The sequence below is a fragment of the Chiroxiphia lanceolata genome, chromosome 1 (genome assembly GCF_009829145.1).
Source record: "Chiroxiphia lanceolata isolate bChiLan1 chromosome 1, bChiLan1.pri, whole genome shotgun sequence".
NCBI lineage: Eukaryota > Metazoa > Chordata > Aves > Passeriformes > Pipridae > Chiroxiphia > Chiroxiphia lanceolata.
Genome location: NC_045637.1, coordinates 126,757,662 through 126,781,913, shown reverse-complemented (window position 1 = coordinate 126,781,913; position 24,252 = coordinate 126,757,662). Strand labels below are relative to the sequence as shown.

The following is a 24,252-nucleotide window of genomic DNA, read 5'->3' as shown; positions in this document are numbered from 1 at the left end:
TGGAATTATTTAGGCTTGACAGAGCCCTGGATAACTTAATCCGTGGCCCTGCCTTTAATAAGAGACTTGACCAGATGTCCAGAAGTTCTTTCAATGCAGATTGTTCTGTGACTCAGTACAATTCGGCCACAGAATCCAGTACCATGCTGAGAATACTAGACACTGCTCCAAGTCAGCTGTAACGTACACATGCACAGTAAGACATTCTTAACAAATAATACTACAGCTAGGAATTAACAACATGCTGTTAGCAGGGCAAATTAATCAGCTTTTTACAGCTTCCATTTCCAGAGCTCACTTATTTGGTGGGGCTTCAAACATGCTAATGGTAACTCTGCCTTTGAAGACGCACTTTTGCTCTTTGCATGTCATTCAGCTATACTGAAGAAAAGTAAAGCAAAGTATTCTTCATACAGGCCTCAGAGAAACCAGCCTGAGGTCCACACTTACATGCAAGCAGAGACTTGACACTCTTATTTAATACTTACATTCTCTAACCCAAGGAGGACCAAAAGTGGTATTGTTGTCATTCCTCCTTGGATCCACTCTTCTAGAGAAACAGTGCCATCATGATCATAGTCAATTTCTTCCATCATTTCACGAAGAATCTACACAGTTTAATGAAAAATCTCATAAATTCTAATTTTTTATTATTATATTCTAATATAGCAACTTCTTGTTAGAATACGTGCAGATCTCTAACTCCCTCATCCACACACAAAAAGTAAGGGAAATATTATTTGTATGGCAGCTGCAGTAAAATGAGTACGGACAGTTCAGAAAATGAAGTGTCATATTCCTATTTACATTTTATTATCATAGAAAGACCTCAAACTAAGTTGGGTTCCCTGTGTACTTGCCGTTACTTTTAAGAAATATTCAGAGACAAACCAGTTGTGTTACAGAAGTTAATTACTACATGCACTGAAAAAACCCTTAAACTGTAGCAAGAATGTTTCACAGATTAGATTCAATCAGTAAAATACTTGTAAAAGTGCTAATTGACAGTGCCATAGTGGAACACAGACTACTCTTATTTCTATCTTACTAACATATAGAATCATATGTCGACATGAAATATCACAAAATGCTATCTCTAGCAACATTAAAAAATTGTGATAAAATGTATACTTACTGGACTCAGTTCAGTAACATCCCATTCAAGGTATTCTGCAACATGCATCATTTGAGCAATGATATTTTCCAGCTCCTACAGACGAATGAAAAGTATGATATTTAATGCAATATTATAAAGAAACATTCTACTGCAAAGCAACTTATAATTCAACCATATTGAATTCAGTGACACTGTTTCATCAATGTTCCTAACGAATGTCCTTTACACAGGAAGCTGTCCACTCAGGTGAATCTACTTCATGAGCAAAACATCAGCATGGACTGTGAAGCATTCAGGGAGGTGAAATACATCCCCACAATTAAAGTAATTGAAAGCAGTAATAGATTCTTCTTTCCTAGTTATCTTTTGAGCACTGTTTTTACTGTTTGATGTCCATGCTGTGATATAATGCTGTAAGGATCTTTAAATTCCAGCACTCTAACAAACTATTTTTTTGACAGCTACTGAGTAATTCAAAACTTTATAATGGAAATAAGGCATAAAGTGGATGCTATAAACTAATACAAAGTTTTCTTACCATAATGGTGTTGCAATTTCCCTTGATGAGGTATCACTACTGCTCTTCTATACTCATATATACAATTTTGCTTAGTAAACATTTCCAGTGCTTACCCAGGACCACTCTGAATTCTCGTGTTGTCTTGGTTCCAGCCAGGAGCCAAGATAAATTTTTGCCATAGCCAGGAGAGGCATAGCTGAGACCTGGAGGTTATTCTATACCACTTCAAGTCACTGCTAGGTGCAGGAGAAAGGGAGTCTCTTCTGGAAAGAAAGGGGTCCTTCTGGTTGAGTACATGTGGGCAGCGGAGAGGTTGGGTAATGCCAGTTCCAAGCTGGAGAGAGCAGTCAGGGCAGCGTGCCTGCAGTTAGGTAGGGTCAGGCTCTGTGGTGAGCATTTTGGATGTAAATTACTCTCTCTCTTTTGTACCCCTTTGTTACTAATATTGTTGATGTTATTACTGTTCTTTTCCTTATATAATTGCTCTTTCTAGTAAATTGTTCTTATCTCAAACTGTGATCTTTACCTTTTGTGTCTCCAAGTCTCCTCTCCATTCTGTTGCAGGAGGGGGAGAGGAGCGAGAGTGTGGTCTGGAGAGTCTCAGTGGGAGCCCTAAATTGGGGAGTACCATTCCTAAACCATGACAGCCTTATTTGGTGCCTACTGTGAGGCATGAAGGGTTGAGATAACAATAGATCTGCCCAGAACAGGCTGGTAACAAATTTTACTTAAGCATTTGCTGTATTAGGTACAGAGCCACTGGTCACAATATTGCTTGGTTTGTTCATATGGGTATGGTACCTAACCCTGTATATATATTCCTTTATGTGCTCCTCGGGATGTTATTTTTCAGAGCAGGGAGAGGGATCAGGATTGCTTTGCTGATGTACTGTGGGATATCATTTTATGACATGACACCAAGGGCCATGAGGGCCGTTTGGGATATGTATTCAGTGTTGCTGAATACCTACTCATACCTCAGGCACTACCTTTCGGAGTCCATTAAGAATCACACCCAGTCTTTGGGGGGACAGGGAAGGATGATTTTCCCTAGCTTTTCACACCCTTTTCCTCCTTCAGACTTGTTACAACTGCATTTCAGAATTTTTAATTCCCTTTGGATGTTAAGGAAAAAATGTTCTTGTTGCTAAGTCTGCCAGTTTTCCTCAGGGCGATCCACACGATGTTTAGAGTTAAGAAAGAGATTTCCAGGGAGGTTGTTCAGAGATCTGTCCTGAGGATGGATAGAGCCATGAGTGGCATGGAAAGCAAGAGAAAATGGGCCAGCTTTCAAAGGATTACTCTGTTCCAATGATTTGGAAGTTCACCCCCGAACAACTACAGGACTCTCATAAAGTGGCAGAATATTTCAAAGAAAAATGCCATGGCAGTTTCAGAGAGGTGAAAAGTTATGCAGTGGGCTGGGGCCTGACTACTGTTTATCAGACACTGCTCGATACTAGACAGCATCCTAAGGAGGAGGAGGAGGAAATCAGACCAACAGGCACTGGGGCCAGTCAAAACTGCAGCTGAACCAGAGGAACCTGTGCTGGTAGCAGCTGTCCCTTCACAGAAGAAGAAACTCATGACAAAAATCAGTTCACTTAGTGAGGGATGAAGAGGAAGCAGGGGCTTCAGAACAGGAGGAAGAGGCAGGGCCAGAGATAATCACTACATCCCTATCCCAGGGTGAGCTCCAAGATATGTGAAAAGATTTCAGCCGCCAGTATGTGCATTATCATGAACTGCCCTGCAGGTAAAAATTTCCCTGTCACTTACGGGAATCAGCTCCTCTTCTTTACCAATCCACTCTATGCTATCTTGCCTCCAGGAGATAAAAAAGAAGGGGCAAAAAAAACAAAGAAAAAAAAATCACTGCCAATAAAATACTGCTTTCTGTTAGCTAGCAGAAAAAAATAGCTACAGTTTTTTTTAATTATTGCTATACCTCTGATTTTTCTTCAAACATTTGGTTGGGCTACTCCTCAAAAGTTTGCCTTTAACATTGTTCCTCTGTTCTTCATAACAACGTGGAAGTTCTGACATGCCTCCACATAAATTCACTGTGTGACTCTCATACTTTCTCTTTTTAATGAAATCTTTACAAACGGTGCTTTGAGATACACATGTCCCAGCAGCATACTAGAATTTTTGGAATTATATTAATGTGTCCCTTACAGTAATATGATGAAAAATCAGAAGACTATAGAATAGGACTCCATGACAGCAGTGTCAACATTTGAAAATTTATACAGTAGTAGAAGCAGCAGCTTATTGGAAAAGAAAACTCAAGATTTACTTTTTATCGACTACAGTATATACTGCTTCTAATAATTCAGGATAAATATAAACTTGATTTGGATTAATCTATTTTTGTACAGGTATTCCATGATGACATACTCTTACAATGCATTAAAATACACAAATAACATTACCGAACTATCCAGGTATCCATTCCCATCTGTATCATACAAGCGAAACATAACTGAAAAGAAAACAAAGAGACAAGGAAACTTGGTTAGAAAACATAGTAAATACCTTTTTTTTTTTTCATAAAAAACAACTCCAAACCAAAACACAAAGCAACTAAACCTGAGTTTCAAAGAAAGGACAAATATTAACATTTACTTTTAATGATCACTCTAACTGTAGACTCACCACATAAATTGTATTATGTGAGAGGTTCACTCAGTAACTACCAGTGCCTCCAACAAGACATATTAGCTGGACAGTGTAATTGCACCTTTTCCACATTGTCACTCCAGCAGATAATTTGGTCTGTGAACTTAATTTTTGTTCCTTCTAGAGATGATCTCTAGTGATGGTGAGTACTCCCAAAAGGCGTATCATCTCACCAAATATTGGTCATGCAAATATTGATAAAGCTGCTTAAATTTTAGTAATACTATCCTACCCCCTTGGTAGCAGCTATCACTATTGAATAGTAATATTACTTTAGAAAGTATTTTTTGACCAACTAAATGAAACAGATGATAAATATTTTAAGTATCTAATCATTCCAATCCAACAATAAACATTCCTCACAAACTGCCAGCATGGCTTCTCCCAGAATCTAACTTGCTTCATCAATTTGAAAATGTATTCCCAACATTTTTGGAAGTCACCCAGAAAAGAAGATGCACTTTGAGAATATCCAGAAAATATATACTTTCAAGATTGTATCATGACTTGATTCCAGTGACAACAATGGGTAAGTCTACCAAGATATTTGAAAGCAGCTTCCTCAGCTGATCATATACTGCATCAGACTGCAGAGCAGAAAGAAGCCTGAAGCTTTGGTAGGAAATATTGTTAAAAGACTAAAGATGAAATCCAGAAGCCCACATATACCTTGCTATTTGTCCCTACTTTCTGGGACAGTTTGCCAGAGCTCTGAAATCTAAACACCCACCATCCCCTTCAAAAGTGCTAATTTTTTTAGCGCTAGACCAATTTTTTAGGGATGAAGAAGTCAACCCATGTAGAAGTGTTTACAGGACACTGTAATGCTGTCACTGACAGCAAAACCCAATCAATCTGCTTACAAACTGTCTTATCAGATGTTTTTGGAAACATAACATATGACCAATTTAACAGTGAAGAATTCCAGCACGTTGGATCCACAGCAAATGCTGTTACAGTCCAATAAATTCTGCAAGCAAAGTTTATAATAGTTTTCAGGGAACACTATAATGAGAAGTGAGAGAAAATTCTTAGCAATTACAAAGTAAAATTCAGAAAGAATTTGATTATTTTGGGACTTACAGTAAAACATATTTAACTGTTATATGGATTGGCTTGCTTCCCTTATATCCTCCATCTTGGGAATAAATTGTTCATCTAACTGTGGGGAAAAATGGTAGGTACTACACTGCTCTACCACTTCAATTTTTGCCACTACATTGCACTGCTCTTAAGAGCTGTAATACGAGATTGATGATGTTTACTGTAGTACACTGTTTAAAGCCACAAAGGCCCACTATTCATTAGTTACAGGCTAAGAAAGCCTATAAAAATCTCCTTCTTTGCCTGGAGTTACATAGCAGAGATACTTCAGTGTAAAACAACAGTTAATGTCAAAAGTCACCAGAGATTGGTGCTGCCCCCGCTAGTAGGCCTTCTACCAAAGCTCAGAGCTAGACAGCTAATATTATCTGACAAAGGTACCATTAAGCATTCAGTTTCCATAGGGATGAATCACTGAATCACTCAGTGATAAAGTTCAAATCATTTGGTTCTCTTTCCTCCCCCTCTGTGATTCTAATACAGTGGTTAAAAGAACGTTTTACAGTTATCATGAAGGCAAGGTTTAGCATTTCCATGATCTTTACCTACTCCAGAGAAGTAATGCTTACAACTTTTTTTTCACTTAACATGAATCAGTAGTTCTAATCAGACATTTAGAACCAGACATTAGCATAATTATAACTGTTTCACTTTGTAGCAAACAAGTCTTTTCAATTACAAATGTATTGGGTAGTAAAAAGGCTCAATCTGTGTTCTTGGCTAGACTCTGAAAAACTATGCTACTGGTCTGGCACGCAATCTCTTTTCTATTCATACCCTGCTAAATATTCATGCTCCCACTGATTTACACACTCTAGGAGAAAAAAACAACAACAAAATGATAAAAACAACCCAACAGAAGCTCTGATGCAAACTGCAGAGCTCAAGTCATCTTTTCCCATCCCCTTACCTGATAGCACTCTATTTCTATCACTAGACAGCAATATGACCTTAAAAGGATATCTTCTATTCTTCTAATGTATCTCTGTGAGGACTGATTGGGATTTTCTTTATATTTAGGCCATACATAGATTACAAATAATAGATATGCTGAGCATGTGAAACAGGTGAGGTTTGTACTGCTTAAGACCTCTAGAAATACATAGTTAATACGCTGGAAAATCCATTTAACTGCTGGAATATTTGTAAATCTATGAAAATCTGTAGATCATACAGATCCAAAACCTAAGCATTATTTTCTCTTAGTGTATTTTATCCTCCAGCTTATACCAGATTCTATTTGAAAGCACCACTTTCATTTTCTGCTTGTCCTGAAGTAAGTTTCCAAACACGCAGCTGTGATTAATTTTTCCAATTTTTGTCAACAGAGAAATAATAAAAAAATCATGATTAGAGATTAGTATTAATATTAATGTCGAAAACTCCACAATAAGTAATTTTTCTTTTTTTACTTCATTGTTGAAAATTATAATTTACCTTACAGCCACAGGATCTACTGCTATGAAACTACTTCAGAAAAAGGGCAAAATTATACCATTAATTTATAAGAAGAATTCAACCAAAATCAATGGGAAAGTCTTCATACTAATGGTACAGTATAAGCCAAAATTTAGATACTAAAACGTGACAATACATGGTATATTTTAAGTCTGTATGACTGTACCAGGGTGAATTTATGCTGATACTTTTTGTCTGTGTTTGGCCCCAGCCACCTGCAGTAGTTTATATTCTCCCTGTCAAGTTCACTGATAAAACAGTGAATTCGTCCTTGGAGGGAGAACTTCTGTATACACTGTTTTAATTGGTGTTCTGTGACTGGCTAATTGTCCTCCAAGGTCACCTGAAGGAGAATTTGAGGAGGAGGAGGATGAAGTAGCGCCCCCAGACTCAATTAAAAAGACCCCCAAGGCATACTGCGCGTGCATGAGGGGATTTCCAAAGTTCTCACGCATGTGCAGAAGAGATGCACTTACCTAACCAGGAGGTGGGACTGAGGGCCTCTGGCTGGGTGGTGATGGCCACATCTGGGAGGTTGAGGTCGCTCAATTAATTGTATAAAAGCAGATAGTGTTTTCTTGGAAGAGAGCTAACTTCACACCAAGGACAACGCTGCCTTTTGGCAGGGACGCCTGCCAGTTTGTGAACTCACTGACTCTCCAAGGATGCAGCCTCTGCTATGGGTAATTATAGGCATGCTAGGTCGGTAAGATAACTTTATGGGCAACAGCTGGTTAACTGGGGAGGTCGTGCTGGGGGCTTATTTCTCTCCTCCTTCTTCCCTTTTGTGTTTGTTCGTTTTGTTGGCCACCTCTTAGTAATAAATACTGGTTTTTGTTAAGCTCTTAATGGTGGCATGGTTTTCAGGATTCAGTATGTTCCGAACCCTCCTTAATACAATAACAAAGTAGAAAATAAACCTATAAAATAATATGCCCATAATTATACACAGTAAATACAAATGACCTTGAATATACAAACATGCAAGTACCGTACAGCTATCAGATCATGCTCTCTCCCTCCTAAATCATACAGAACATAGTCTTTTGCACATATAGTTTCTATTGCAGGAAGTTCATGGAAAATTCCCCAAACTATAATCATCATCTGCTCCTCTGTCTCTCCTCCTTTTCATTGTACCAATTCCTGACACCAGGGGAGGCAACTAATCTACATTTCATGCTATGGTTTGTGCACTGAGCTCTTCAGAGCTCTGATAAGGCTTGCATAACTTGCTACCGTGAAACAGTTATTACACTGTAAGCTAAAATCAATCCTAAGAACTTAGTTTTTCTGTGCTTGTGTTCTGAATGCACATTCATGCGTACATTCTCGTATTCTAATCATGTGATACCAAACTGGTATCACCAAATCTGGGGAATAGTTGCTTATAATCTTTGCTGAAGCAAAGGTATCAGTGATCTTATAGTACAAGGCTGCCATTGTAAGCTAACTACAGGTAATGAAACATCAAGATACTTCAACAACATGTGGTCATGTAACCATGTAATGAATTTTTACTCTGACAGAAGCCTACTGTTTGCATGTCCTATCATACTGAATGTTTACTTTCCATATTAGAGCCTGATCCCACAGATCTTCTATAGACAGACCAACTATGTATATTGAAGTATATATGATCTCTATGAGGACATTTTTCTCCAATTCACAGATCAAACTCAAAGGTATTTTTTAATAGGTAGAAGTGTTGTGCTTTATTGACTCAGGTCCCTAATTAAAAAAAAACCATTTCTAACTTCCCATGTCAAACACTCATTCCCAACAGTGAGGCAGACTTGGATCATTCTTGGCTTTTCAGTATTCACTAACATTATAGAGCCCACAGCCTACACTAACTATTCTTTGTTTGAATTAGCTTACAGATTATTCACTCCATCTATATATCTCCACGTATCCTCAGTATATATAATTTGTTTTGCTCAGATCTGATGCTAATCAAGGGATGACAGTATAGAAAAGATTATTTTAACTACAGAATGTACAATCTTTACTCCTCATCTTTACAAGTGCTAGATAGAGTAAATCTAGTTAAAATCTCATCAAATTAATACTATTAGAAAGATTAAAAAATAATTTCTGCAATAACAGTCACCTAGAACCATATTTTTATAATGCGGCTGTCTCAAAACTGATTCTTCAACTCAGAAACAGAACATTTGATGACTTGTGGAAATAAATATATAAAATTAACTTTAAAAAAGAACATACATTCTAGCTTGTCTTCTGGTCTTCCTCTTTCTAGCAGTGATAAATAGCAAACAATATCTTTCAGCTGGATCATGTCGGGTAAATGTAAGTTGGCAGGAGTAGGAGGTCTGGATGTAGAGGTACCTTTGTTAAGTCTCAGACCTGGAAATAACCAATAGCCGTTGTTAGTCTTCACATATGATACAAGTAGAAAATGAAAACAAAACTCTTGCATACATGCATCTTTGTTTTATGTGATTACTTCTTCATCCAAAGTTCTAAACAATTTGTGTTCATAGTTTATCCAGCAAAGGTAGAATTTAAATGATAGCGAGGTTATAAAGTGTTGTACAAATAAAGCAAACTATCAGAATACCAGCCCAATTATGGGAATGACAACCTTTTTTTCATTTGCATTGATCTGATGTCATTTGGCTATAAACCAATTCGGTGAATAATTTTAATCTACTACATTACATGTTAAGTATTAAACAATCCCTGCCCAACTCTGTATCCACTGCCTTGTGCTTGTAGAATCTTCATTTAATTTATAGATTGACACCAACTACACTAATTTAAGATGTTTTAGTGTCAAACTCTGCTAACACCCAAGTGTATTGTTATCCCAAAAACACAGCCAGGCGTATGTCAGTGCAGTACATATTTAAAACATGGAAGCCTCAGTGATAAACTACTGAGGAAATAAACATAGAATTTAAATATGTGCTCAGACATTATGATTAACAGCAATTCCAGTGTACCACTTAGAATACAAGTTTCAAAACTGCCAAACTTCTTTTGTTTCAGGACAACGTTAGTATGACCAGTCCTGATGATATTTCTGGAATCTGCAGGATCAAAGTTTGAAAAACTGGGAAGGACAGCAGAACACGGAGAAAGCAGTAATAAAACTTTCTTTACAAGTTGTTACATTTCTTTCTGATTTTAGTGATGTTAAAGATGAAACTTTGCAAAGGGATATACTGTTCTTAAAAATTTTCTGTAACTAATTCAGTGCAGATTCATCATTGCACACATAACCTCAATACATAATTTCTCTCATCCATTTGTCTTGAACAAGTTAATTACTGTAGCAAATGGAAATAGAATTTTGGTGTGGTTTTTTTCACTGCCCTATTTTTACTTTGAAATACTTCATTGCAATCTGAAGACATCTTTAAAAGTCTACATGTTAAAAGTTAGTTCTATATGTTAAAACAATACATGTCTACACATGTTAAAACAATAAAATTTGGTAAATAAGAGCAAATTGGCATGCAGAAAATGTATCTTGGAATCAAGTCCATGTTCATGGTTTCAGGCAAATAATAAACTGAAAATAAATATTTAAATTAATAAAAATATTTAACAGGGCAGTGTTCTATTTAATGAGCTTGCATGTCAGTTAACTGTCATTAAAATTAAGACATTATAAAATGTTATCCAATTCAGATGCTAGCTTTAACCACAAAATTTACACAAATAGTTCAAATTCCAGTCCTGTGAATATTATTCACAGCATAAAAAGTATTTCAAAACTTGGGATAACTCTTTTCAAAAATATATAGTCCTGACATCCAAATGAAAAGAAATACAAAGTTTAAGGTATCTTTTAACTTATCAGCTGCAAGGTACAGGTTAAATTATTACTTCTTAAACAGAGGTGGGAGAGGTTGACTGCAATGTTCTGACTTACAGATGACTCGCAGTGCTCCTGCTTACCTGGCATCTGTTTCCATCTCTCTTCAGATGCCTTAACTGAAAATACAATTTATAAACAGACATGAGTGGACCAAAAGACAGTAAGTGAAAAGCAAACATGTACCAGAAAGATTGATAAACTCTACTACTTTTCTTGTCATCTTCTCTAGCTCTAAGGTATCTTTCCATTTTCCAGAAGAATGTCAAATGTTTCTGCCAAATTTATTTTGCAGTATCAGTCAGGGTTTTTTCACTATTAGCAACATTTAAAAATTACTAAATATCCTAAAACAAAAGTTTGCATAATTGCCATTTGCACATCAAAATGTACTAATGCACAATTTTTCCCTTTAAATGCTACAAATTATCAAGACAACATTTAGTTTAAATCTCATGCAATTGAATTACAATATAAACAGTATATTTTCAAGCACAAATAACTCTTTCATGAGGTGAACTGAATTGCCTCTCTGAACATGTTTTGGATATAACAATTTATCAAACAGTCCTCCTGGTATTACGTTATATACAAATGGAAGATTCCTAAGCCGGTATTTTGTTATATTATTTCTAAAGTCCTTAATAACTGAGAAAGATGAAAACTAACCACAAAGTGGGAAAAATTTGTGCAGGAGAAAAAAATTTTTAGAAGAAGCATTCGAGTAAGAAACTTAGCATACAGTTTAAACAACAATAATAACAACTTTAACAATGATGTTATAATAATTATCATTATTATAATTTTATCACACATAAGAATAAAATATATGAGAGAGAATTATAGTAAAAATGAAGAAATTCGAGTATGGCCTATACTGGGCAGAATTTATCTGTAAATCTGGCAGTGACCTAAAACCAGTTGTTATAATTTCTACATATGAAGTGTCAAAATCATAGAAATACAATACCAGAATGATAAAAGCTGATTTTTTAAAATAAAAGCTGCTAAGTATGTAGGATTACTAACAACAGAATCACACCTAGCCAATTAAAAGAAACAGCAGTAACTGGGCACAGAAACAACAGACCTCCATCAGGAGCCTCGGCGTGAAGCTCTAAAGGCTTCTACTTGTTTATACAGTAGAGTAGGCAGCAAGATCATGTAACCATAGCAATCTGATTAGCATTAACATGACAAAGACCGTCCACTTGGTGTCTCAGCTGCATCATTATTATGAATTAAAAAGATTAAACCATTTAATTTCCATTTCTTTTCACAGCATTTCTTATCATGAGTGAGTTAGTTTCTCTAATTTCACAAATACCAGAACAACCTCCCCCACCAGCATACAGTTTAGAACTCAACATATTTAAAGCTATTAGAAGTAAAACAGCAGAGTGAGGGAACCTTTAGCTCTTATATTACTGTGATTTTATCACTTACCCCCAGAAAGGTGCTGTGGCTTGTTTTTTATTAATGGGCTGCAGTGAGATATTTTGTTGCTAAATGATGTAAAAAGATGCTCAACAAAATCATCTGGTAACTCTGCCTCCAGAAAAGTCTTCATGAACAGCTTGAACCCCTCTAAATCAATTGTCTAGAGTGAGGGGGAAAAGAAAAAAAAAGTTAATGTTTTGTAAAAAAATTCATATTAATCCATCAAATAATATTCTGTTAACAAAAACTTCGGACTGTACGTGAAACACTGATTTCCAAAGATATAGACTGGCACAGCTATTCTTGAAAGCGATTATTGAATTAAGCATTACTTTGAAAACTGACAGTATTGCTACAATATCTCAGTATGAGATAGCCCAGAGTAAATTCAGAGCCCTTATATCAGACCCTGAAATCAAGTTTCATGCTCTCTAGTTTGTTGATTAGAATGTGGCTTAACAGCATATACAAAATTGCAACTAAAGGCACCCGTGGAGCTCACAGGGATGTACTTAGCATGTCTTTTCTATAATTAGACAAAAAGCAGGGGATTTTTGGATGCCTAATTCAGAGAATTGAAGGCCTTCGGTCTTTTCCTAGGTGGCAACATGTTCTGCTGGTGTTTGTCAAAAAGTTACTAATCACCCTATTTTAAATAGGGTAGGTCCAGTAGTCAAATGAGAGTGCTGAGATATACAGTATTACTTACAAGGGGGAAAAAACAAGTTGTTGGTTCAAAACTTTTGTTATTTACTTTAATTTGGTTTGCTTTTGCCATCAAGGTAAGAACTGATTAATAAAACTCCACTGATGACTGATCATGTTAAGACAGCATTGTCTGTTCTAAGTAATAAAATTAATTGTAAAATATCTCAAGTTGGAAGGGATACATAAGGATCATTGAGCCCAACTCCCTGCTCCTCACAGGACTACCTGAAACTAAACCATATGACTAAGAGCATTATCCAGATGCTCCTCAACTCTGACAGGCTTGGTGCCATGACCACTTCCCTGGGAAGCCTATTCCACTGATCGACCACCGTCTCAGCGAAGAACTTTTTCCGGATGTCTGATCTGAACCTCCCCTGATGCAACTTCGTTCCATTTCCTCGTGTCCTGTTCCTGGTACCAGGGAGAGATCAGCACCTCCCCCTTGAGGAAGGTTTAGACTGCAATGGGGTCACAGTAATGTGAAGTATTATGATCCCATCCTGCTAATACCGAACTACTAAAGATAAAGTTGTCCTGAAAGATATTGACACAACTGCATACTTAGCAATGGCACTACTCATTACATATAAGACTTTAAAACAGCTTATCATTAATCTGTAAAAAATAGTTTTATTGTCTTTGTTTCTAGATCAAACAGAACAGCAACCTGTCATCATTAAAAAATTAAGAGACAAAGCCAAATTATACCACAAAATTGACTTTGAGAGTTCTCCCCATGCTTCAGGAAGACTCCATTTCTCCATAGAAAACTCTAGTGCAACTCCTTTAGTTTAAGAATCATCTTGAAATCATGCCAGAAAAAAGAAAATCAAAACTAAATTTTCCAAACACCTCAGTGAATTTGACATCTGAGTCACAGTATAAATAATTTTTTACAATTATTTTAAAATCATTTTAACACTCTGGAGCAGAGATTTCTCTTCCCCTGACTTGACTTTTTTTTTTAATGTATTTATGAGATTTTATGCCCACATGAAACAAGGTTTTTCCATTAAGACCAAGACTTAACTGCCTCAGGTTAATGTTTTAAATGTGTATCAATATCCTTATGAGGGACCAGCAGCATAGATTGCAAAATTTGACGGCTCTTGTGCAAGTCATCATTCTTAGGAATGAAAGCTTGGCAAAGGGGTATCTATGCTGAGCTTCTAATACAGAACTTCATTGGAGAAAGAAGTTCAGTGAAACCAATAAAACTCTCACCTCTTGAAGATTAAAATAGCAGAGACCTAAAAAAAATAGCACCGACAATGCTCAAGCTGGGTGTAAAATGGAAATAATCAACTTGGACATGGACTCACTATCTTTGTCTCATCATAGAATTCTGGCCACACTTTTACTTTGGCAAACCATATTCTGTTTCACTCATGCTACAAACTTCATATTTTTTCTCTCTAATAGTTACCGACATTTAATTCACTGTGTATAAATTATCAAACCACAACAGCAAAAGGAGTTGTATCAGCATCCAAGTAAACCAGTGATTAGTCTACACTATATAAATGTATTTTTTAACTGCAAGCATAACAAATACATTAATCACTAAATCAACCAATTTTAACAATCTGAAATTGCTTTGTTAGATTGCGCATTAATGAAATGTGTATTAGCTATTTCACTAAATCACATACACAAAAAAAGAATAGCTAAGTGAAAAAGGAAAGCAAAACCATGGATGGACATGTAAAATATCTTTTCATTAAATCAATATTTTCTTTATTTACTTTGTCTGTGGATTTTATGTATATACTGCTAAAAATATTCTTTGAATATTTTTAATGCCCAAGTGACATTGGTCCTCCAAGCTGCCAGCCATAACTAAATCCCTAATGCTACATTTTTTCCACTTTTGAGTTCAGAATTATGCCTGGTAGATATTTGGATAAATAAATAAGGTTAAAATTCTGTGCTTCTTCTTACTGAAGTCTCTCTTTCTCAAAAACCTTCAAACTTTTCAATATTTTGTAATGATGGTCAAACTATAATTTATGCCAGTGTCCTCCAAGATGTGTTTTCCAAACTGCCTCATGTTTTCTGGCCAGAAAAGACAACAGATAGCAAAGAAACACATGACTTGGTTGCCACATCCTGTTATTATATTTGACATCCTGACTGCCATCAATCAGGGTGCTCAGCAAAGAACAAAGGAAAGTGGGTGGTTGTTCCACAGCCAGATTTCTTCACTTGAAAGTGCTTTATCCTCTGTTCTATCATGCTCTGTGACCTGTAGTCCCCTAGGGAAGAAGCAACATTCATACAACCAGAGTTCAGACATTGCTCACCCAAAAGCTTTTAAACTATGCTGAAAGTTAGTTAGGAGTTGGTAAGTGGCTTGAATGCATTTCATAAATGTTTCAAATAGCCCAAAATTCAGATGCAAAACCACATGCTGTATGTAAAGAATGTGCAAAACCAGTCCTGCCCAAGGGAGATCTATGTGTAGAGCCTTGTGTTTAGGTTCTTGGCCAAAACCACAAAATCTGTGATTCTAGTACTCCATAGCTGAAAAACATTTTAGAGGACCTAACATAATCAGTGAAGATTATCCTATTAGAACTGAACTCTAAAGTAGTACAGTCATTTCTGGATATATGTTTTTGTAAATGTATATACAGTAAATAATAGAACTAAGATAGACTACAGCAGATCTAGAAGTAGTTTAGATTATCCATCTAGCTTCCCAATGAAAAAGGGGTGAGCTTTAAAAAAAGTGGCTCACTTTTAAATTGATTTCAGTGCTTTCTCTATCATCTCTCTCTTACTGTAATATACATAACCTATTACATGACTGTAGAAAAATGGAATAATTTCTTAAAAGAAATCCTGTGAGGACCACTGTAGAAGACACTGAGAGGTGTTAGAGTATTCTCACCAGGTAGAGGTTTTAGTATTAAGTATAGTTCGTTTAGAACAGAACACTTAAAGATACAAAACATTTGCTCAGCTTAATTTAAAATAACTTTCACAGGAGAGTGAACAACACAATATTATAAACATTTCTCTATTCTGCAATTATACAGTATTTTTCTTTTTCCTCATGGAACTTTACCCTTCGGAAATATGGAAATGCTGCAGCAAGTAGCTACCCTTTCTTTAATTACTAACATTTCTCTCCAGCCTCAACCACTTTTCAAAGGTACTGCACAATATTTTGGTAAGCAAGACAACAAAATAAGGAAAGCAGAGGACAATAATTTTCCATCTTTATATGCATCATGCTCAATATGCTATGTAAACCACAATACCTTCTTTTTAAATCTCACTATCAGAATTTTTCAGATGAAAAGTTCAATAAATTTTGATATGGTTTGAAAATAATTTATGTTAATGAATTCTCAAACATTAATCAAACAGTTCAGATCAATAACATCAGAATTATATACAAGCCATAATGGTGAATGTTGTTTTCTTAAGCATACTGGCTAATTGCTTAATTTTCAACAGTTGCTTGCCTTCCAGAAGCTCCAGCTGAATTTAAATGAACCTGAGAGAGAAGGATTTAGCATTTCAGAAGGCATTTTCCATGACATTTCCCAAGTGAGGGGATGAGAGCATGAGAGGATGTACCAAACTGACAACAATTAGCCTGGCACATGAATTAATTCATTCCATTTCACAAGAGACTGTAAGGGCATAGGGAGATTATGATCACAAGTTTAGGGATCTCAGGAAAATTTTCAACATAACAGAGAGATAAAACAGGACATAGTTGAAGCAGGGGAACATGAAAGAACTTTCAAATAACTTGGCCTAAATCTTCTGAGGAGAGAGGGGAGTCAAAAGGAAGAAAAAAAAATCTATGCAGTTTTAGCTTTGACTCTAATAAAAAGGGTACAAAATCCTTGCTTGTAGGTCACAGAAAGGTATGGTTTTTTATACTAGTCATACATAACTGGATTCCTATTTTTATATATCAAACATCTGATTCACCAAGTTTATTGGAGCTCCTGTTCTTATGTCTCACAAAAAGAAACTTTACAAAATAAGACTTCATAAATCTTTATAATCTTCTGTATTACTGGGTAACAAAACTTCATTTGGTAATGAAATGTTTTGATATAAGCCCAAAGAAATACACATTCAAAAGCCCCATTGAGTTTCAGCTAATTTAAACCATAACATCCTTATAAAATTAATTTTGTTAATACTTTTAGAAGAAGTCATTATTATCAGTTCCTATTTATAGATTTTATAATCAGTTCCAGTTAACTGAATTTAAAAAAAAAAAAAAAAGTTATATATTCACCTTGGAGAAAAGGAGAGGAGAAGAGAGAGAAGGCATAAGCAACACTGCATAATTTTAACTTTACAATTATTTTTAAAAAATAAAAAGTGTAAACCAATAAACAACTTTCATCTTTTCTGAAACCAAACATGAAACTGGACTCACTATGGCTCAATGCATAGGGAAATTAAAAATGCGCATCTTTTCCTCCATGATAAATTGTCAGGGAAAATCCATAACATTTAATTAACCATCCACAAAATTTCAAAATTAATCCGAGCCCTAAACTGCCAACAAGCATTTGATCCGTAAGTTGTTTTTTTTTCTGTAAGCTCCTTCCAAACTAATAAAGAAGAAACAAACCAAAGTTTCTAATGGGGTCTAAGTCACTGACTGGCCACAGAAAAAAGGTTCTCATTATACATATCCATAAAAAATAAAAACCATCTACAAAAAAAAGGCACTGTGCACCAAGTGCAACTGAGACTATCATTTCCTTCTGAAAGCATAGAAAAAGCAACAGATTTTCCTGCTTGTGGGAAAAAAACTCCTGGTAGTTACCTCACCAGTGGGAGTTACCTTGGTTGATTTCCCGTTTGCCTGAGGAAATTCAAACTTATGTCTCTTTCTCTAAAGAGCATCCAAATATCAGGAAAGAGCTGAAGATTCACTAAGGGGAAAAAAAGAGGTTTCTGTACTGTCTATGCCAACAAAATTATTAAATATTTATTTATAAAAATGTGACCAAACTAATTACTGAAATACTCCTTTGAATGAGGAGATGAACTGAACATGTTTAAGAGATCAGGCTACTAAAAGAGAGGTATCAAAACAGACGTCAAAATGTTTCAGCTGTTCAGGCAGTACTTCTGGACACACGGAAAAATTCAAGATGCTTAGGTAAATTTTATAGAAAATAGCTGAGACAATTTTTTTATTTCTTTTTTATATTGCCATACCAGAGTTGGGTGCTACCTTTAGTCAGAGTGGAAATAACCCATTTTGAATCTATGCCTATGTTGAAAGAAACAGAACAAAAATATGTACTGCATATAGATAAATAAATATTCATCTATACATACTATTATATGCAGTACTAAATGAAGCAGCAAACAGCAATTGTAAGTTGCTCAGAGAGGTAATTCAGTGCCTCGGGACTATAACATGTCATCTCATATCCTGCATATATTTCACAATGACATTTTGGCAAATATGCATTAGTCCAAAACACCTAACAGTTGTGGGTATTTTAATGTTAATGTCATGAACAGATTACATACAAAAAGTTCCATTAGTGCAAACAACTCACTGTTACTTCCTTATGTTTAAAAACAGTAGAAGCAGTTTTCATAACAGTGAAACAAAGCAGACTAAATCTGTCTTATTTCCAGATACTATGAGAACATTCCTGTTGCGATGTTTGACTAAGAAAATATAGACATATATGCCCAAATCTTCAGTTTCAATTGAAATCTACTTGTTGAAGAACCCATATCCAACCAATATGTTGTGGTGAAAATTTTTCTGAACCTTACGGCTTATGGCATCCTTCACTTTACAAGGAAGCTACAAACAATTAGGATTTGCTCTGCCAACTCCCATTACTTTGAAGAAAATTCCTTCCCTCAATTAGCCCTTTTAGAACCAGGATAAAACAGAAATAATTAGGCCAAGAATTATCCTCATAATAATATTATTAGAATTATATAATAAAAAACAGTTTCTCAAGGAACTCAGCTACAACGTCTTACACATTTTGCAAAATACAAGAATATAATACTAAAGCAACACTAGCTATATGGGTATAAAAAGTAGCAGCTGCAAAAGGTAACACCATATAGCACCTATTTTGTCTAAAATAAAAATCTGGAAAGAGAGAGAGATGATGCCATTTGTGGACAGACTGGATTATGTGGGGAAGTAACATCTGGGCCAGGTAGGCATAGGGGGAAATAGCAGTGGCTATCAATCCTTCTTCCAAACTTGTTAGCTGTCTCCACTGCAACTCTGCTGTCAAGGAGGCATCACTGGCTAAGCGTAAATGGTGTGGGGAGGAAGGCTGGAAATGAGCTTCAGACCCCAGATTTGGACTCTTGAGAGATTTCAACCACATCTAAAGGCAACCTTCTTTGAGCAGCTGCCTGACATTATTAAGGAAAATGGTGATGGAGCAGACAAAAGGAGTTTTTTTTCAAGATATAAAGAATAATCTGCACTCAGTGGAAGAACTGAGGTAAGATCTAAAAGAACACTGTTCTCCACAGAACACTGTATTTCCTTCATCCCCATCTGCTAAAAGCTCCTGGTAAACTTCTTAATGGCTCACCAAGCATTCTGAGATGCTTACCTATTTTTCTGTAATAGTACATTTAAAACTCCAATTATGTAGAAAATTCTTTAGCCTGGGCTTTTATTGTCCTTCTGCATCTGAGCAAACCTCTCTTATGAAGACAGGTTGAGAGAGCTGGGGTTGTTCACCCTGGAGAAGAGGAGGCTTCGGATGCCCCACCCCTTTAAGTGTTCAAGGCCAGGCTGGGTGGGGCTCTGAGCAACCTGGTCTAGTAGAAGGGGGCTCATGGCAAGGGGCTTGGAACTAGATGATCTTCCAGCTCAAACCATTAGATGATACTATATTTCCCTGAATCTGAACACTGGTTTATTCCTCTTAACATACCACAGAAAATCCTATGACAGAACAGCAAGCACACATAAAAAGACACATTTGAACAAATGACAATCATTGAACCAGAAAAAAAAGTTACTAAGGAATCTAAACTGCAAAGAGTTGGAAGTCACGAAGAGGTTAAAGATCTGGCAACTGATCAGATAAAAATACAGTTTTCAGGATAAACTACATTTTTTCAGGAGAGTTTCCAGGATGACACTGATTACATTATCTAAAGGATATACTTCATAAACTATGAAGAAAAGAAAACATTAAAATTAGTTTTGGATTTAGAGGCATTAAAAATCTCACTTTATTTGTGGTTAACAAAATAGTCTGGGATTTTATTCTGCCGCTAATGCACAGAATACTACCAAACTGAAAATAAAGCAACAACTATTTTCCATAGTGCTATCATGACCATATGTGAATTTCTTTGCAGTTACCCACTGTATCACATGATGATATATCACATGTGATAAGATGCTTTTTACCTTATTAACACCACTAAAGAATGTATATATCTTACTTCTCTTTCTACTGTAAACCAATGGCATAAACCAAAGCTCTTGCTTCCCACTTTTCAGTTTCTTTTGAATCCCAGCTTCCCAGAATATGAGGGACTCAAAGGAAAAAAAATGGACATCAGTCTATGCTTAACATGCTTTAAAAAACCTCCAGTGACTACGATAAGAATTCTGTTTCTTCTCAAGCACTCGCTGATAAGTACGTTACACTAATATAGTGCTAGTTCACAGAGGGTGTCTTTCAGTCTCAGGAAAAACAGGAATTGAAGGACTGGTTTCCCAGTAGCAGTTATGACTATGTTTGGCAAAAGACCAGACAATTTCAGGTGTCTTCTAATTTTGTATCAGAGATATACAGACCAACATTCAACTAAAACCACAGGTCTTGCTCAGGTCTCTGTATTCTGTTTATGGCTACAACAGGCTATGGAGACGCCATAAAATGCTTGATTCTGTCCCAAGCAGCAGAATGGCTTCTACTACATTGTACAACAGAGAGAAAGAAGTTGAACTCCATCTACAAATACTGCGTGTATTTGACTTCTTTCTTTCTCTTACAGCAGTTAAGCCATGCAATTTTATCATTTGCTTTTCTGCTTTACTGATGTACAGAGAAATGTAAGATCAAGAAAAAATCCAAGTATGCATATTTTAAGATTTATGCATATATGTGTATGTTCTGTGCCAACACACAGAACTCTACATGGTACAGACATCACAAGTCAGTATATCCTGAAACTAAGAATACATAAAACATGGTTCCTCAGTGAGGAATATACAAGGATATATACAAGTGAAGCAAGTTTTGGTATCCTTTACTGTATTATAAAGAAAACTATATAGAAGTTTTAACTATGCTCTATAATATTTTATCTCCTACCATACTAAGACATTTGAAGAGAAGCAATAATTTAGTAAGAAAGTGGCAGCTTCTGCCTCAAGCTCTACCCTAACAACAAACTGCAACTGAAGGGGTCTAATGGTCTTCTATATTTTCCTAGCTGGTGTAAATGCAACAACCATTTCCACTGGATGACATGTAGAAAGAAGGAAGAGAAGCTCTATCACTCCACTTTCTTTTTCCTCACAAGACACCAGAAAAGCAACTTATTAATAGTCTCTTGACAAAAGACTATTGTGGACCCCATTGTGGATGGGGTAGGGCAGGGAGGGGTAGAATTATAACTCCTTTTAATCCTCCCCACCACACTGGCCACATAAATGGGAACAAGACATGATCTAGTGTTTGAAATTAATCTCCACCCATAAATTCTTTTAAAATATCACATTCTCTTTGGTTTTTCCTTCTTTTAGATTTGTAAAAAATATTTCAACATAAGCCATTGTTTTTATTTTCCTGAAAAACAGAATGGAAGGTAGAAGAAAGAATAAGAAAAAAAAAAAAGGATAAATAATTTCTTTCAAGAGACTTGCATGAAATATGATTTTTACTTATTACAGAGAAAATTTCAGAGATAATGGAAAGAGAATTACGGTGAAATGTAATTATCAATTAATTACTTTTTAAATTATGTTGCCTGATCTCAAAAGGGTGCCAAAAATGTAGAGTTATAATCAGCTTTCATCTACTGACAGTAATAGCTCTGAGTTATTTTTTAGGTTTGGGTAAGTTCCTTTAACTGATTATTTATTTTTAAACAATTTGTATTGACCCAAAAAAGAACTACTGAAAAATTTTCTAGGTTTTGGGGAAAAAAAAACCAGGGACCGTATAGAGAGGGTTAATAAGCTAAAAAACATTAATTACTGAGAATACATAATTTTTTTCTGTTTTAAATGTATTTCTAATGTTCAAAGGTAGAAAGTCAAATTAATTTTGGAATTCCTCATGAAGATTGGCTTTGTTCATCAGAGTAAAGTTTGATTTAAATTGAAAGTCCTTAGCATTTTCTGATCTAAGCATTTGCTTTAATACAGTTTTTACATAATTAATTTTGAAAATTCTGGTAACCAAACAAAACTAGTTCTTAGCTAAAGCAGCCTCCAAATTCTCATCTGCTGATATGACTGTTTACAGAAAAAAAAAACAAAAAACAAATAAAAATCACACACTCTCACAGGCTGCTCCTACCAAACATTCCATATGGCCAAATAATATTTGGATATTACCGCTACACAGACATATACTACTGCCAAAATTTTCCCTCTGCTCTTCAAAGAAGTAAAAGCAACAAAGCATCTGAAATGGAAATAGGAAAATTTTTATGCAATAACTAGATTTTTAAGCATAATCTTCTACTACTTTCTCATGTTATTAAAACAAATTGATGCCAATTACCAAAATAAGTCTGGAATGTATACACCAACCACTGCAGTCTCATCCCAATCTTATATTTGGTTAAAAGAAAAACCAAAGACACTTTATTGCCAGCAGTTTTTCTTCAGTACATAATTCTATACATGCACAAGTTTGTACATCCATAAGTACTACACATATAAATACGTATATTTAATACATTATTTTTACTAAATATGCTATATTTACTATACAAATGTGGCAATGTTTCTTAAGAAGAAAGAGTGTTAAGGCACATTCTAGAAGGATCTTGTAGGAGATTACCACCCAGGGTCTTTTGAAATTACTACAAACCAAACAAAGTGACAAGTATATAGATTGCATTCTGTCCCACAAGAATTTGTCATCCAAAACTCACAATTACTACAGAAGTTAGGAAAAACAGAGTGGGCAGCATGGTTCAGACTAAAACCAAATAAAATAGCAAAATGAATGAATCCCTAAAAAAGTCAGTTATGACAAAAAGTTAGGTTGAAACAAACAATTTATCTGCTTGTGAAGATTGTGTAAAAACCTAGTTACAAATATATCTGAATTATCATTTTCATAATGTGGTTAAAATTAAGAAAAATAATTTTTCTGTACATGTTCTTTATCAGTAGTTTTTTACATATTTTACCTGTAATGACCTTCTCTGCCCATTGTAAACTTTTGTGGAGGTTAGTTCAGCTACATTTATTAAAAATAATTGCTACAGCACTTTTTGTAAGAAACCAGTCACTGTCCATCCCTCCCTCTTTAGTTTTGAAGTATACTTGGCAAACTTCCACTTCAGGAATTAACTGTTTTCTGACATTTAACTAATTTTGAGCCTGACTAACTGGAACTTTCATTTGAAATAATCACTTATACCAATAGAAAAAGGTTTAAAATGTCCCATTCCATTTGTCAACAACTTACATCTACTTTACCCCAAGTAAATTTACAGGTTTTACTAAAAGTGTAGCTATGATAATTAAGTTTGAGTTTCTCCTTACCAGAATTTAAAAGTTTAGTTTAGAAAGAGGTAAAAAGATATGAGCAGTGGCATCTGCTTAGTTATATATGCATACATTCATATATATCAATACCTATATTGCATAAGAGGACTTCAAGACATTTCCATTAGTTGATTAATTCCTGCAATAAATTATAATTTAAAATATTTTTTTATCTATGCAGTTTCATAAATATTACCTAGATGTCACCATGCAGGTGAATCAATTGTAGCTGCAGCCATCATCATAAAAACCAACCCAGAAGATAACATATTGTTCTTCAGAATGAATACAGTAAATAAAAAAAAACAAACCAAAACACACACACACACAAAAAACCCACTCACAAATAAATATTCTGTGCAAAAGTCTTTAAACTGTCTTTCTTAATGTAACGAGGCTCATAAAGCTTAAACATACGGTATTGTGCAATACAAAAAAGTAGAGCAAAAGAAGGACAAAGATGGGATCTTAAGGCAGAGAAGGGAAGCATCAAAAGGAAAGGAAGATATCAAGGAGGGAGATTAGCACTGTTAGCATAGACTAGGAAAAGGAGACAGAGGGATCACTAAAGATCATAAAAACTGTTCCAAAGCAAACAGTTTTGCAGCAGAAATTGACTATCTGAAACAGTTTACACC

The 24,252-nt window shown here is 35.3% G+C and overlaps 1 protein-coding gene across 1 annotated transcript in view; it reads right to left on the bottom strand.

Annotated features, from left to right (window-relative positions):
• The window catches only part of DGKB (diacylglycerol kinase beta), a 310,728-nt gene that overhangs the window by 240,834 nt on the left and 45,642 nt on the right, over positions 1-24,252 (bottom strand). The window contains 6 exon segments of the mRNA XM_032699151.1: positions 489-608; positions 1,136-1,210; positions 4,073-4,122; positions 9,111-9,251; positions 10,812-10,847; positions 12,175-12,328. Of these exon segments, the coding sequence (XP_032555042.1) occupies positions 489-608; positions 1,136-1,210; positions 4,073-4,122; positions 9,111-9,251; positions 10,812-10,847; positions 12,175-12,328 (576 nt within the window).